Genomic DNA, 16,504 nt, shown 5'->3' with positions numbered 1-16,504 from the left:
GGGGGTAGAGAGAGAGAGAGAGAGAGAGAGAGAGAGAGAAACTCACCGGTTGAGGAAGTCACTGCTAGAGTGCCAGTCAGGTCCCTGTGATACATAAAGATCTATGTGTTAACGCATGTTGGAGATGGAGTCTTTCTGCTGGTCTTCTTTCATCTTTTTGATCATAGCCAACATCCAACATGTGACTTTATGTGGTAAGACTTAAATGTTAAATGTAAAACTGCAGCATCATCTCTTGCAGGCAATGAAATTTTAAGACACATTTAATAGCACACAATTTTGTGTTGTGGCAAAATAGATCTCTTCTGCATGACAGGAAAAAAAAAGAAAGAACAAAACATTCATTACATTCTCATAACTCTGTCTGTGATTTGTGATAAATTAACAAAAAAATTATTCCACATGCACAGTCCACCAATAATTCAGCATATCATTCCTGTGCAGGCATAACATGTTAGTGGTTAGCAAACTTAGCAGTGGGTTAAACAGAGTGCAGGTAGTACTTAAGCAGACCACAGGTTTTCAGAAAGTGCAAATTAGTGAGGACCGCAGGCGACTATAGCTTGGCAAGCTTGGGCAGAGCAAGACATGGGGAAGAAGAGGTGGAGGAGAGATAAGAGAAGAGGCCCATCTCCATCAGTAAACTCATGCACAAAGAAACCCAGGCAAAGGGAAAAGAGGTGAGAGTGGTGGGTTGTTTTCGACAGCAGTCAGATCTTCAGCTCCATGATGAAAGGTGCTGATCCTTGCCCGGCAAACACTTCTTCAAATCAATGAAAATGGTGAAAGCTGTCAGGCAAAGTAATCCTAAGCTCACATTTAAATTTTTAAAGGGCAACATATGTGCAGGAATAAGGTTCCCTGATGGAAAACCTGCTTTGACCATATGGACCCCCAGCTGGAATTTAAAGTTCATCAAAGAGGTAAGTAGTTACATAATCATCACCATCTGAGACACATTGAAAAAGGTAACTTGACATTAACTATCCTGTTTCACTGCAAGCTTAAAAAACAGAAGCAGGGTTCACCTCAAAGGTCAAAGCGGGTTAGAAAGACAGCCGGCTGCAGCTCTCAGTTCAAGTTGATAACTAAAGCTGCCCATCAATTAAAACTAGAATAACAGTTCAGCAATGTAGTTTTTATAAAAATAAATCATTACCCCACATGCTACATTATAGTTACACTTAGAGCAGTAATTCCACACCCAATGGTAAAATAAAGACAATACAAAAGATCACTGAAGTAACTGCAATTTTTAATAAACGCTATTCAAATCTTACAAAGAGGCAGATAAAGCAACAACAAACACTTCTTCCCTGTATTTTCTTATATAATACTGTCATTCTGTCTCTTGTGATGTGTGGTCTTTCCATAGCATGAGCTAATAGAAGGCCATTTGACCTGTGTTTCCTATAGGACTGGTTCAAAACACTGGCTTTAAAAGACCAGTTATTACCGTCAACCAGCTGTATATATAGGCCCCTTTAGATGTAGGTAATTGCAGAGTTTACTGTGCATAGCTGTAAAACCAGCACAAATACTGTATTTGCTAGTGACAAGATATAAAGATCCTTTTACCAACCAAAATAGCACTGTCAAGTCACTGTAAAGTGACTTTAAAAATCTTTCTGAAGAATATGCATAGCTTACAAGAGGCAACCATTGGCAGAGGGTAGTGTAACTAACTGATCACAAAAGTGTAATTTGAAAAAGAAAAAATAACATGTATAGCAAAAGCACAGTTTCACTAACAAAATATGCTGTTTGTTTCACTTAGTTTTATTTTTATAATTTATTTACGCAAATAAAATCAAAATAAGCAAATAGCTGAAGTGATATCAGGCATGTTTTCTGAAGTATTAAATAATGGTACCATAGAGCATTTAAACTAAACATGACATAACTTAATATGTACAGAGGAGTCAAGAAACAGCACACAAGGCCAAAGTGTCCTAAACCTGAACAAACAGTATCCTCTTGAGGCAGAGAAGGGACTTGTAGTCAGAGACGAGGAGGATTGTGGGCAGTGTTAAAGGGGTGATGATATAATGTAGTGAGTACTACAGAAGCAAGTTTGGTTGAGGAGTAGTAGTTGGTAGTAGTAGTAACGCCAGGGAAATATGGAGGTTGGGGAGAGAGGAGTGTGAGAAAGCCCGAAGCTGCCAAAAAAACAGCTGGACGTTAAAAATCAAAGGCACTGAGGAAGGACACAAGACAGGAACAGGAAACCCTGGACAGGAAGCGCATCATCAGTGAGTCAATAGCTTAAGCCGCGTGATCCAACTGACCAGTAGTGAGCGTTCTGCTGTCGTGCGCTTGGAGACAGGGGCTATGGGGGCCTTCTTCATGTCCTCCTGGTAAGGGATGGTAGCGCTGTTGTGGAGGTCTGAGTTGGAGTAGTAACGGCTGCCCCGGATGTGATCCACTCTGACCAGGTGACGTTCCCCCGCAGGCCTGTAGGGGGGGGACACTGAGGGCACCTCCTCTGCTATGGTGGGAATCCTCTCATTGCTCAAGTATCTGTACAGCAGGTCTTCACCTAAAACAGAGACACAATGACAAGTTTATGAATATACTATACTTATAGCATCCTTGTCAAACCACAGAGGATGGCAGCATGTGTGTACATACCTTTCCTTCCCTGTGCCCAGGGCTTGGCGTAGGGATCTACCACTCCAACACAAGTATCCGCTGGCATGGACAGAGGCCGGGGCTTTCCTAGAAGAAAAAGTAATGAATATTCATGAATGATGTTATTTTATGACTATTTATTTAATATCCATCAGCGGAATATTCATAAGATACCCTGATGAGAAAATACTGACCACGCGAAGGCCTGTGCTCTCTCATTCTGGGCTGTATCACGTTGGCCGTGATGGGACAGCCGATGCTTAGCTTGTCATAATCTGCGATGGTGCAGCGTCTCCTGCTCTCCTGGTCCAGAAAGGAGTTGGGTGACTCAGAGCCCTTTGGTCTTTTACTAATGCTGGAGAAGGAGTCTGTTCTCCCCTCTCTGCAGGGAGAAACACATGCTCATTTATTTATGTTGCAAGCCTCGGTGTAAAGTCAATTAAATAAATATGACAAGGCGTCTAATTTCTTTTTAGAAATTCAGTTCTCTAGCATTTTAAGTGAAGTGGTCACGTTCCATCATCTTCCTGGAGGTGGAAGATGAAGCAGCTGTTGCATAAGGACTCTGGTGGTACTGGTGGGAGCGGAGTGGGCAAGCAGAACAGAATGTACAGTAGGAGGGGATTGAAGTAAGGCGATCACGGGCCCAGGACACACTCATTATCCACCAACCTCAAAGGCCTCGGTGAGGAGGTGTAGCAAAGGTTGACTGGATTGTTTACTGAGGGGTGGAGGTTGGCCTCCTTCATTCTTACCATTAGTTCTCTAAAGTTGTTTCGTAGCTTATATTTAGTGCTTTAATTTTTATAACCCAACTCATTGAATAAAACTTAATCTCCTTTAATAAGCTCTGCAAATGAAATGGGACAGCTCACCGTGGGGTGTATGGTACTGGAGGGGGAGGGGGGATGTACAAGTCCAGGATAGCTGGCTTCTCTTTTTTGGTTGTTCCGTTAGCTGAGCCGCAGGGAGACTGGGCTCTGATCAAGGAGGAATTGTTCTGGAAAACACAGTGTACAATAAAGAATCAGCGATTGAGGGTTTTCTGTTATCTTAGTTATGCTTCTGTATATAGATACATATTTGAGTTTCCTGTTGAGAACAAATTCAAATCAAATTAAGTCACTGCTTGCCGTTTTCTACAGTGTGAATATAATATAAATATGACTTGCTGGCAAATGGGAGGAGTTCACCAGCAGTGGTGAGACATTCAAGTGCTTGTGTGTGTCCCCCCCCCCCCCCCCCGAGTATAAACCTTCTTGTTTGAGGTACGGAAAGATTGTAAGTGAAGTCCAAAATAGCTTGTGAGACATGTACTTAAAACTGCACTCATTTACCGCAGTTATGTTTCCCAACACTCAACAACACTGTGCCCTTGACTCAGCGGACCACTCTTCTTCCCTGTCTCATTCTCATCAGACCGAAATGATACATCAGATAGTACAGTGCAGTAGATGTCATATATTAATGACAACCTAAACATCCGATCTGGGATCTCATGAATCATTCCCTCCTTGTCTACTCCAAATAGTTCTCTTGTGTACAAATTATATAGTATTACAAAGCCAGCACCATTCAATCTTGAATCATGGTGTGTGATTTGTCTCTGTTTTGCCTTCTGGGGCGTTATTATCACAGATAAACTGAGATGGTTAACTGTGATACCTCTGTCTACTTGTTAAAACAAGATGCTGGTGGACATGTTGACATTGGCCACCCTTCTGCTGAGAGGCTCTTTGTTGTTGTTGAGAAACCCACTCTTATCTGATATCCTCTCATCTTGCTTTCTGAGGCTATAAAACCAAAAAAACGCATGCTACGCATGATAAGACAATGCCAGAGCCTGAATTTTGGTAGTCTAAGCATACAATGATCTTATTGTCTCCCTGTCAAAGGGGACTCAGGTGCGGAGATGTACTTAAAAGCTAAGCCAAGCCTAATGTGTTCACATGAGGGAGAACGGCAAATTGGATTACAGTCACATAATCGTATTAGCACAATATTTATCAGCTACCCCTGGGTCTTCTTTGAACAATAGACATTTGGGGTGTTTTCTCTTGAAAATAGTAACAGTAAACACAAATAACACTGATTGCTATTGTCTTCTTTAGATGGCAACATCTGGAGCGTTTGTTTCTAATAAACCAGATATAATCTAACCAGACTCAAACACTATACACTGGCAGCTTTATCTCCCAGACTGAATGACATCATCAGACAGAGTTTGTTTGCCTCTGATACTGCATCTGACGAAAACCTCAATGTTGTATTCAATTGAGCCGGCAGCACTTTCAGGGTGTCTCCGGGACACTTGTCCTAACTTGTTGTTTTGGAACCAACAACCTGAAAATCTGATAATTGGTTGACAATGACACAGGCTTTTGTTTACTTTCAAGGATGAAAGGAGCAAGAGTGTGCGCTTGTGGGCATGTGTGTTTGTACCTGAGGTACAGGGGGCTTCCAGCGCATGTTCTTGAGCGGGGCAGGGGTGAAACCTGTTGTGCCAGTGGGCCTCTTCTTGAGGAGGAGAACCACACCTTTGGGGTCCTCCCTCAGTTTGACAACCAGGTTTTTCAGCTGCCAGCCCACCTGGTTAACAGGATGTGTACATACACAGACATATACACAGTCAATTTCAATAATATTTATTGTGTGTGTGCGCTATTTACCATTATGTATGTTCAAATATGTAGATAGGGTATCTAAATAAAGTGGAGGTTCTCACCACTGTCTGCTGGTTAACCTGGATCACCTCATCACCTGCATGGATTTTCCTGGTCAGGTCTGCAGGTGACTAAAAGAGAAAACATACACTTATAAGGTCAAAAAACAATGTTTATACATCAATGAACCTGCTGCCAACACAAAACTGATTATCATAAATTAGAAGCTACTTTGTGCCTGATTACAACTGTTTCCGCCTTTGCATTCCCATTCAAAGAGCAAATATCTGAAGAACAAACACTCCAAGTTCAAAATCGTGAGAAAATCCACACGACTCTCTGTTGATGAATATCAGTTCCATTGTTTTTCATGTCACACAGATGTCAAACAAGATTAACTAGTCATAAATGCTGATGATTCAGGTCCTGATTCACAATTAAGGACCGGAGACGAGAGGATCCAACCGTGGCAGTGATGCTGCTGCATTAGTCACTGACTGGTTGTCTCAGTGTGGGGAGGTGTGAGGTGGTGGTGGGGAAATAGGACTTCTTTTTGTGGATGCTGTTTGTGATATGTAGTGGTTACTGGAGTTCAGAAACAAACAATTCCCTTTACGGATGAGTAGTTCTTCACTCCCTCACATACAGTTCAAGTGTGCCCTCAGTTTAGGAGGAGGAGAATGAAAAGGAAGATGATGAGGAGGACGAGGAGGATGAGAGTGAACGGTTTAAAAAAAAAAAAAAAAGACCATATGCATGAGACATTAAAATAGCAAGACAAATTAGCAGTAAATGCTTTATTCGGTGATAAGACTCTGATTAAATTAATTCAGGCATGGAAAGGGTCTGAATGTATTCTTGTGGTAAACATATTGTTATACTTACATGCTCTGTGGTTCCCGTGATGACATGTAACCCATCGTAAGTAGACTTGATGTACATCCCCTGGGCAAAAAGAAAGAAAAAAAAAAGAAAACACAAGACAACCTTATGGTCAAAATCCAATATTCCCAGAGGGAGACAAATGTATGACAGAGATGTGAGGGTCACAATTTGACACACATTGCATGCATTCCTGGTCAGAGACAGCAAGTTTAGGATTGAAAAAAAAAAAAGAAAAAAGAAAAAGAAAAATCCCAGCATTCCTTACCAAACCCTCTCCAGGCTTGATGTTGGTCAACTGGACTTCTTCCAAGCAGGCCGACTGGCTCATCAGGGGGTCAGAGGTGGTTCTCACGGTCTGATCACAGATGCTGTTCAAAATCTTCGACTGCAGAGGAAAAGGAAAAACAAAATGCACCCATGAATAAAAGAGGAAGCACAAGACTCCAGCAAACTTTTGATTATAAGTGAAGTGTGAAATCCTCTAATGGTGTATGGTGCCCTTGATAACCAGCAGAGGTATTGTGCGCTTTACATGTTTGAACAAGTCAGCTTACACTGCTACTTACCTTATCTTTCATCAGTTTGTTGTCGTAATACCTGTGTACATGCCTCTGTGTTTGTATATTTGTGTTCAGTGTAAGGCTTAATGGGCTAAAAGGGACCATTAGTGTGCTATTAACTAGATGTACCTGTGCACACACAATACTGAAATCAGTCCTGTGCACACACCCCTTCCCTCTGCTTTGTCCCTTGCTTGTTTTAGGACACAAACTGTAATTTGTCATAATTAGAGGGGTCTTTTCTGTGGCACATTGTGTACATTTTATGCGGAAGAACTCAGAAAATGGGGGAAATTAAGATGCAGCACAGGCTGGGAACAAAGAAAAGAGCAAGACAATGCAAAACCTTACAAAGACAGCATCAGCTCTACTGTGACTTGTCTGAGAGAGAGAGACAGAGTGCTAGAGGATGCCCACTGTTAGCCTAAGGAGTCTGGAGAGTGTTAACAGGAAACACTGATTGATGGCCGGGGTGTGTTAGTGCCGCCTCCTCCACTGGCAATCCTATAGACCTGTCTGCACTATTCACCCAGAAAACTGACCTTACTGCTGAGAGCATGTCACATAATCTCTATGTAAAAAGACATTTACCCAAAAAAAGGAAAAAAAAAAAAAAGATCCTTTTCCCTTATACAGGAAATCCTGGGTCCTCTTTAGTTTACATTTTAGGGAAACAAAGAGAAGAGATAAAGTTTACTTACAACTTCGAGGATCTTCTCTTCCATCTCGTAAACACTGCAGTCCTGTAGCAGAGAAGGCAGTGATGACAGATTAGACATGTGAGCAGTAAACAACAGTGAAGAGGAAGAGGTTATTCAATGGCTAGAGAGAGAAAAAGTATAGGGGTTGGGAAAATACGATATAATCAGCATTCCAGATATAGAACTGAGAAAAATGGAGAGGAGCCACAAATAAACAGCTTTTAGTTTCAAATGACCTCTTTGCCTAAATTCTGGGGATACTATAATTGCATGATGCCCTGTGTGTTTCAGAAAACTATATTGGAACCTAAAGACCATATGAACACTCATCATATAGTGATAATGTGCAGATGACGTGGTGAGAGAAAATGTGTAATGACGTTCAGAAAGCCCTCATGCAAATAGTGCTTTAGTTTCCCGGGAGGCAGGGGTCTCTCAAGTCAGACAAGACACAGTAGCTGTGATCTTGATGATTTGGGGGAGAGAAGCGCTGATAAAATGTGCAGGATCAGCTGGAAACTGAGCACTATCCCCAACTCAGGACGGGTAGACTGCAGCTGGACTGGACACAGCTGAGGCAACAGCCTCCTCTGACAACTGTGTTGTTGGTGGTGAGAGGGCCCGTGGTTAGGAAAGGGGGGTTCACAGTGCGTTATTTGTTGGGGGAAGGGAGGGGCTCTATGCTGGGAATGCCCCAAGGGAAGCCATCCATCAAAACACAGGTGAAATGCTTCTGTCAAAACCAGAGAGCACAGAAAGCCCTCGCAAGCCACAAGCCTTTGTCAAAGCAAAATAAAGGGAGACTGGTGTTGTGGCCCTCATAGTATTAGTGACATGCATAGGCATGTGCCATGTACAAAGCCTGCTCTGTTGCTCTTTATAAATCCATTGTGCAGGCAGCAAATGGGGGGTCGAGCAAGTTTTCCCATATTTCCATAGCGTGCACATTCCACTGGGCTAAAGGCGAGCGTCTGTTTTCAAATGCATTTGGCTTGTCATGCTGTTGGTTTGTTTGCATGGACGAGGTTTGCATGACAGTCTGTGGCCATGAGCGATGGCTTCCTATCAAGACAGAGTCCACCCTATGTTTCCTAAGAAGTTTTGCTTAAAGTACCACATCTCCCTCACTTTGGGGAAAAATGAAAACCCAACATAAACATAAGTAGGAAACAGGACAATTATAATAGGTTTCATTTGACATACATTGGTCCCAAAATTATGTTTCCATAAAATATATTTTCTGAAGTCAGCCAAGAACATGTGGTGGTTTCAGAAAGAATTTGGCTATGCTTGCATAAACATGCAACTGCATACTTCTTTTACAGACTGGACCATGTTTGGATGACTACACTGTTGACTGAGCCAAGAGGGATGAGCTAAAAATACATATTTTGATGTTTAGAGGTCATGAAACAGAACAGTACCATTATGTGCTGTAGACATGGCTTGGCACATTTCCCATCAAGCTTTAACATTTACAGAATATTTCTCTCTTGGTTTCATAGTACCATCAAATCATGTGAAAACAATATCACAGATAATCCCTCTAAGATCTGTTTGTGATATCCAAAATAATCCCATATCTTTGCAAAAACCAAAGTCCTTCTAGTAGACAGGAGCCAGATCATAACTAAGCACTGAGAGAGGCTGAGGGACAATTCCCTGGGTGTACTGATCCTGCACGTTATGGACTTGATCCCACAGCCGGTGTGGATCAGATGACTCTCTGTGTACAGCTCTCCGGGCCTTTGATCTGCCACCAGAGCGGATTTGCATGGTCGAGCAATGAAGTGGCCGACAGAGAAGAGCGCTGGCACAGTGCGGGAACCTGGAGAGTAGCTGCCTTTACACTGGAGTGAAATAAAGGACGTGGACTGCAATACTTAATACCTGGCCTTCCAACATCCTGTTATTCATACAGTATCAATATAGGGTGGATATATTTGTTAAAGTGCAGTGTTTGGCCTTCATAATGGAATCTCTGCCTGTTTTTCTACAAAAAATAGAGAGAAATAAACTTCATATTTCATCCAAAAACTCAGGAGTGGGAAGCACGAACAAAAGACACGGGGGATCGATGAAAAATGTGTTCTTTGAAAGAGAATGACCTCCACACAGACAGGTCAGCCAAGATGGGTGATGCGTTCACAGTTTTATGGCCGTGTCCCATTGTGTTTGTACACACAGGCTTCATTCAAGCAGAACACATAAACTGTGTGATCTGAAAAGCCCTAATTCTTGGCTGAAGTTCATGAACGAGCTGGGCAAACCTCACGCTGTCCTCCCCCATCATAAAACTAATCACTGAGGCAGTCTCCTGTACAACCTATTTTAGTGGCTCATATTCTCACGTATTATTTTAAAAAAGAAAAAAAGAAAAAAAGGTCCAAAGAAATGAAAAACAGAGCCCAGAATTTCACAGCTTGGTGTGAAAGTTTAGATTCTTAAATGATGAAGTGAGTTGAAAATAAGCCTTTCTCTCTTCTGTGTTTCTGCAGCTCTGTACAATTACAGTCAACAATGAGTTGATTTAAACTAACAGGGAACCAAACTACACCTCCCTTCCAGCTGTTGGAGGAAACTAATCACTCCGGTCTTACAAGACTCTTTCAGCACCTATCAGGAGTTTACTGTACACCATAACCTCTCTACTTCACATGGCAGTGTGGGAAATGTATACCCCCCCTCTCCTGGATGACCATGACCGAGACACCCACAGTAAATCACCAGAAGCACTGAAATCCCAGACTCTGGCAAGGAAATAGGCACTCTGGGAAAGGAATTTATTTTGATGCAATAACCCTCCAAAAACGACACCTGCAGTCTCAGCAGCCACTTTCACTGGAACTGTAAAATGAGTTGCTTATTGAGCTGCGCTTAGGACAAAACCTTTGCGGGGAAGAAATTATACATACAAACTAATGGATTTGATACTGAAGAAAAAGCCGCTCACCAGCTGCCTTTGTTTAATACATATGTATGACCAACCATGGCGGGTTGCATGAGACTGACAGAAGTAGACACCCAGTTATGCCATGATGCAACGCTAGAGCAATTCTCTGCAGAAAGTTCTGGAGTACAGTGGATGCTTGCTGATGCTCTGTTTTAAGCGTTAGCCATCTCTCTGGCAGTCAGATAGACCTCCTCCTCATCCCTGCATTAAACCTACACACAGGAAGTGCTTTCAGACAGTTTGGTCTCTCACTGTGAGCATCTTGGAGAAGCAAAAACAGGAACCACATGGCTGAGGGAGAATGGCAGCCTGGGGAATGTTGGCAGGCACCTTTAAAAGCGTGCCAGCGGGTTTTATGAAACTGGAAAAACAAAAGCGACGTTTACCATTTACGTTAAACGTCCCCGCACGAAGGGGGTCTCTTTATTAGCCAGCGTGAGGAGGAAAAGATCCCAAGAAAAACATGAGCATTTGCAATAATGTGCTCAGACTGCTGGCTTCAGGTTCATGTCATGGCTGCCAGACCACATTTCCCATAACTCCCCTCTCCTACACTTTATCCTGCATGTCTGTGCCCCCGAGCTGGTATGTGCTCGGTGGAAAAAGCTATTGTGTGTGTGTGCGTGTGTGTGTGTGTGTTTCCTTGAGGCTAGCTACATGTGTGCTGTTGAACTAACTAGCATGCAGACCTGTTGAACTGTGGTGGTGAGCTCCAGGCACAGCTGAATGATCTTGTTCTTGGTGGCTGTGAAGTCACTGATCCCTGTAAGAGGCGTCCTGCAAGCAGACAAAGAAGGAAAGGGAGAACATTAGGGACCAGTGATGGGCTGCAGAGTTCAGTTGAAGTTTGAAATGCATGACTGCACAATTTTAAATTCAATTTTTTAAGAGCAACAATGTTTGATAATAATATCCAGAGTAATCAAGTCCTTCAGTCATAAAAATGCTAAAAACAGAAAACAGTGGATGTGTATGGCTGAAGTAACTCAGTAACTTGAAGTCAGATAAAACACAGCAGACTCAGTGACCTTGCTCTGATTACTGTGTTTGGGTGACTGGCCACAGACAGACTTGGTTATAACTGCAAAATGTCACCGCTCTGGTGCCATTTTGTTTCTTCTTCTCTCCTGACTCCATCTAAAAAAGTATGAACTCCAAAACAGCTTCCCAAACATCAGGCCCCAAACCTCCATGCAATCACTGAAATATGTCAGTGGCTAGACTCGTCATATTAGATTAGATCTGAGTAAAACCTGCTTTATCCAGAAGCAAAGGATTCCTAAACCTTGCCTGTATACCAGAACTTGTTGCTTACTTGGTGACTAGACAACAACACATGCAGAAGTGCATACAAATGTATTAATGTTATTGAAAATACACAGGTGGGACTATTTCTATGGTATGAGACCACCAGCTGCCATAACACTAAGTCCAAGATGTTTTGTTTGTTAAGACTGTGGGATGCTATAAAAGTGCTAATAAACAAATATATTAGCATTTGATATTAACATTGTTTTGAGAGACAGGTACTAAAATAAGGAGAAAATCAGTAAACAGTATTGACACATAATGATCTAAAAACTGAACAATTACTATAACATTTAATGACAACAGTGACTTTATGTTGTCATCTGGGCACTGAGTCAACATTTAGCACAGCACCATTAAAGACTGTTGTACTGCTCTCATCTCAGCATCACAACTACCATTTATAATCATGATGTCACCGTATGCAAGCCTGCCACAAAAAGAGAAGCTTAATTTCAGCCAGCTAAAACTTAATCCTGGCAACCTGCTTAACATGCTCTGCTTTTATGGTGTAATGTGTTTTGGAGCAGGTCATGGAGAGAGCAGAGGGGATATAGACATTCAGAAATGAACATATCTGCTTGGCCATCATGTCAAAATAAAGAATGACTTATTTCATCTGCCTGCAGTCTAGATTCAGTGCTGTATGAGGACCAAATGTCATACTCATATATTGTCAAATTATGTTTTTATGCAAAACCAGTGTGATATCTGCTTTTGTATGTAACCAGTTTAAGCAGTGGTCTTATGGCACCCCATCTGATATCTGATCTGATTCACAGTGTGCAGGTATTTGGTGGCGATAAAATCTTATTACCTGTCAAGCCAAGCCAGGAGGCTCTTTGCAGCTCCAATCAGCTCCACCACAGAAGTAAGGAAGTCGTTGGGTGGCTTGCGAGACATGCTGCCTTCATATGCTGGGCTTTTTCTGCGATCAGACGTGGCCATGTGGAGACTGTTGGTGGCAGCTCTCATCCTCACAACCAGAGTCTTCAAGTTGTCCGTCTCTACGCCATAGTTCTGAAACAGTAGATGAATACACGACTTAAACTATGCACCACACTCACACCAATCAAACTCAAAATCAAAGCAAACAATCCTTTCACACTCTAGTCCTGGGAGGTACTTGCTTTTTTTCCCCCTCAGGAAAGCATGTTGCTTCCTGTACATTGAATGGCTCTAATCATTTTTTGACAGATGTGATTTAAATGCATTTGTCTGTGAGGACAGCACATGCATGAAATTCCCCTCACTCTGCAGATTTGTTCGAGGGTGTACACATGCCATCACCTGATTCCTATCAAGCAGAGCAAAGTTTGCATTCTTGAGCCGGGGTTGTTTCCTGCTTTTGCATTCCTCTAGTTTATAGGTTATTCACATGCACAAAGCAGCAGAGTTCTGTGTCTTCAAGGGTCAGTAAGTACAGTACAGTACAGTAGAGACCAGCTATGAACTGCACTACTGCAGGGTAGTGAGCTGCAACAGGATGCACATTTCTTCTTGGGGGGTGACGTGTGTGTCTGAGGCTGAGTTTCACCACTTGTCAAATATTTTAAGAAGCTTGTTTTAAAGTCTTGTCAATGTTTTGATTGAGTAAATGGGTGTGTAGTGATGTGTTGCTTAAAGGTAAACAGAGGAATGGTGGCCTGGCTCTTGTCCTGGTAAATATCAACTTACATGGTGTTGCATCGCTGCCAGCAATGCTGCCATATGTGTGATATGCCAGCAGCTAAATATGCTAGTAAAAAAGTGTGTGTTTGGCAAACAACGAAGTAGATCTGCAAGTGGTTAGTGTCTACTTTTATTCCACTGCCTGTCTCCAACATGTGCTCAGAAAACATACAAATCATTTCACTCATTTTAATCCCCAAGGAATCACTGGAATAACCGGACCAGTGGAACAGTAGCTGTAGGCAGTTTTTCTCATGCCACACTCAACACATGAAATAGATAGAAAGAGAAGCAAACATCATCAGAGAATATAAGGCAAAAAATAGGGAAAGAAGTCATTTGATAGTTTGCTTTCTCATTGAGCCCTTCACACTGTCCAAAAGTGGAACTTTGGCACACAGGCAGTGTGAGTATTTTCCAGATCAAACGTGTCTCCTGGCTTTTTCATTAGCAGGCTAATCACACAGTCACAGCAGCTCTGACTGGCCCACAGATGTCCAGTGAGCCTTTGTCCCACACTGCCAGCTGAGCTAAAACCCACGTCTGAGCAAAAATCTGTGGTTCCAATCAAATACAATATTTCATTCTCAGCAACATTTCAGGCCAAATTTACGTTCTTTCAGTGCCTTTTTATAGACTTTCTGTTAATCTATAATCAAGATGGCAGAAGCTTTTTTTGTGTAGACTCTACTTGGGGCTCTTTGAAGGGAACTATATACTGATATAAGTGTCCTCAGGAGAAATGGAGGCCGGCTATCACAACACAGCACATCCTGCCCTTGCCACAGGCATTACATGGATCTGACTTGACTATAAAAGATACAACTGTCTGTAGCCTGGACAGAGCGTGTGTGATGGTGTGAGTGTGTGTGTCTGTTGCTAGATTGTGCCATCTAAGGCTGAGTGTTACATTACACCCTAGGCAATAGTAAAATACATTTACAGCTGCTCTGCGGCCAGATGATCTGTCATATACTGTATGTTCAATGGCCGTTGGACACAGCTAATATGTGTGTGAATATCATGAGGCGCTCGTCTCACAGTGGGCCACTAGGGTCTGAGAACAAATAAAGAAGTGTTGGGTTTCAACACTGACTCTGCAGAAGGCATCACGGCCTTCCAGTAAAATTAATTGAAATGTTCTTTCTTTGTCCCTCGACAGCAGTTTGGTCTTGAAAGATTTTAGGTGGAAGAGAATCACGAATATAAATGCAATCTTAAAGGGCTGTGGGGTTCTACATCAGGCCATCGGTCATCATGATTTAGGTCATAATGGTGTTATGATGGTGAAATCTTTATTTTGTGCACACATGAATAAATATTTAAAATTCAAGGGCAAAAAAAGAAAACAAATATTATCAACAGGACGTGTCTGAGCAAACAGTAAACCAAAAGAGACAAAGTGGGGGGTGTCTTAAGAGTGTGGTGGATTTCGGGTGCTGGTGGCCTGTGTTTCTGTTGGTAGCAGTGACCTTGCCACAGTTAGAGCTAATTGACTCGGGGCCTCACTTCCTCCCTAGGGGCCTGTGGAAGGTTGAGGCCTCATTCTTAATAAGGAAACCCCTAACAGACATAAAACATTAAGCCGCGCTGCTTCGATCAGAGGTGAAAGGTTGCTGAGAGTCCAGCATTCCTGGCTCTTAGTTCCATGGAAAAGAGAGAGAGAGGATGATTGTCCAATGTGCCAAATACTTCCTTACTAAATTGCATAAGACTATGCATTGCAAAGACACACAAACAAAGTATTACAAAGAAGAAAGAAGAAAAATGACTTCAAATAACAAAAGCAAGCTGAAGCAGCACTTTGGACGCCATGTTTATGAAGCAGCTCGAGGAGAAAATTACTTGAGATTTTAGTGCGTTGATGCAAGGGTTCTAGGATGAACAAAAGTCTGGGCCTGATTACTGTGATGGTAAAAGAGTTTATGGGCCACAGGATGTACCATATGGTATATATTCTATGATGACTATATCTATCAAAATAAAAGAGGCAACCACATGTGCCAAGTGCTTCCATGTGTCCATTCCAATGGTTTGAGGTATGGAAGATACTGTAGTCAGGTAGTGGACAGGTTGCTTAGCTGAATGAGAAACAATGGGAGAAACAGAAGTGTGTATTGTTACAGTGAAAGTTAGGTCAAAGGGAGGAGAGATATCAAATCTGTGTCTGCTTTGCTCAGGATCTAAGAAAACCCATCCCTAGCTTCAGTGTGCCGAGATGGCAGATCACTGCCAAGTCAACATGTTTTCGAGGCCTAAAATGAGTTGATTCAAACCCATGTCACCTACAGCTTTCAGATCACCATCATCACAAGACGCAGCCTCGTGTGGGAGAGAAAAGATTCAACTTCTAAGTTTCTTCAGAGTAAAAATAACCCTGCCCCAAACGATTAATGTAAAGCTTTTTAAGAGAGCATAAAGGGAGAAATGCTGACAGTGCGACCACAATCTGGGACTTTTATGGCACAGGAAGTGATAAAACTTCAAATCGATCCCATCTGCTTGAAAACCTGGTTCTCTTTCAGTTGGAGCATAGACAGTTTTCATCGCTCTTTTTATGCTCACTAGTTGAAGGCAGATACATTTTTGTTGGCAGTTCTTCTGGAGGCTGTCATGATGGACAGTGGGTCAGCTGGTTCGCTCCCACAGTGACTAATATGAGCCACACAGGGGATGTTTATTTGAACCAAGAGAGATGGCTCAGGTGAGCAGAGGTAAGAGTGAAACTGACGTTTCTGTCATTTTGCTTAAGACACTGGAGCCTAAAAAACAAATAGAGCTTTAAAATAAATGTGTTTTGTGTGTGAAGGAGAGTTTACATCTAAGGATCAAACTGTCCCTCATTGCTACATGATAACCACCATTAACTGCCTCTAATAATCTCCCACAGCTTCAAACTGCCAAATCTCGCCCAGGGCCCCTCTGACCCGATCTCTCCTCTTCTGTGACACTGCTGTTCCCCAATGTCCTCGGGCTGCTTCATGTGTTGTGGTGCCTCCACACCCCACTGAGCTTTGTGGGGGGTTTGATGAGCCCTTATGCATCGCTGCTTCCTTTAGCTGCCCAACCAGAAACTACAGGCTACAGAGTTTTTAGTGAATACGGACACTGAGAGACAGAGAGAGAGGGTGG

At 42.4% G+C, this 16,504-nt stretch overlaps 1 protein-coding gene across 1 annotated transcript in view; it reads right to left on the bottom strand.

Annotated features, from left to right (window-relative positions):
• Nucleotides 1-16,504, bottom strand: part of LOC111657499 (connector enhancer of kinase suppressor of ras 3-like) — a 48,719-nt gene that overhangs the window by 16,008 nt on the left and 16,207 nt on the right. The window contains exons 3-14 of the mRNA XM_023409688.2: nucleotides 12,519-12,721; nucleotides 11,083-11,170; nucleotides 7,441-7,482; nucleotides 6,445-6,564; nucleotides 6,180-6,239; nucleotides 5,357-5,425; nucleotides 5,074-5,220; nucleotides 3,507-3,631; nucleotides 2,826-3,013; nucleotides 2,632-2,718; nucleotides 2,289-2,539; nucleotides 47-84 (exon numbers count right to left, since the gene is read on the bottom strand). Of these exons, the coding sequence (XP_023265456.2) occupies nucleotides 47-84; nucleotides 2,289-2,539; nucleotides 2,632-2,718; nucleotides 2,826-3,013; nucleotides 3,507-3,631; nucleotides 5,074-5,220; nucleotides 5,357-5,425; nucleotides 6,180-6,239; nucleotides 6,445-6,564; nucleotides 7,441-7,482; nucleotides 11,083-11,170; nucleotides 12,519-12,721 (1,418 nt within the window). The remainder of the gene's footprint in view (nucleotides 1-46; nucleotides 85-2,288; nucleotides 2,540-2,631; nucleotides 2,719-2,825; nucleotides 3,014-3,506; nucleotides 3,632-5,073; nucleotides 5,221-5,356; nucleotides 5,426-6,179; nucleotides 6,240-6,444; nucleotides 6,565-7,440; nucleotides 7,483-11,082; nucleotides 11,171-12,518; nucleotides 12,722-16,504) is intronic.

Source organism: Seriola lalandi, unplaced genomic scaffold, assembly GCF_002814215.2.
Source record: "Seriola lalandi dorsalis isolate HSWRI2012SDOR001 ecotype SW California unplaced genomic scaffold, Sedor1 jcf7180002054403, whole genome shotgun sequence".
NCBI lineage: Eukaryota > Metazoa > Chordata > Actinopteri > Carangiformes > Carangidae > Seriola > Seriola lalandi.
The sequence above is the reverse complement of the archived record's forward strand: the minus strand, read 5'-3'. Positions and strand labels throughout refer to the sequence as shown.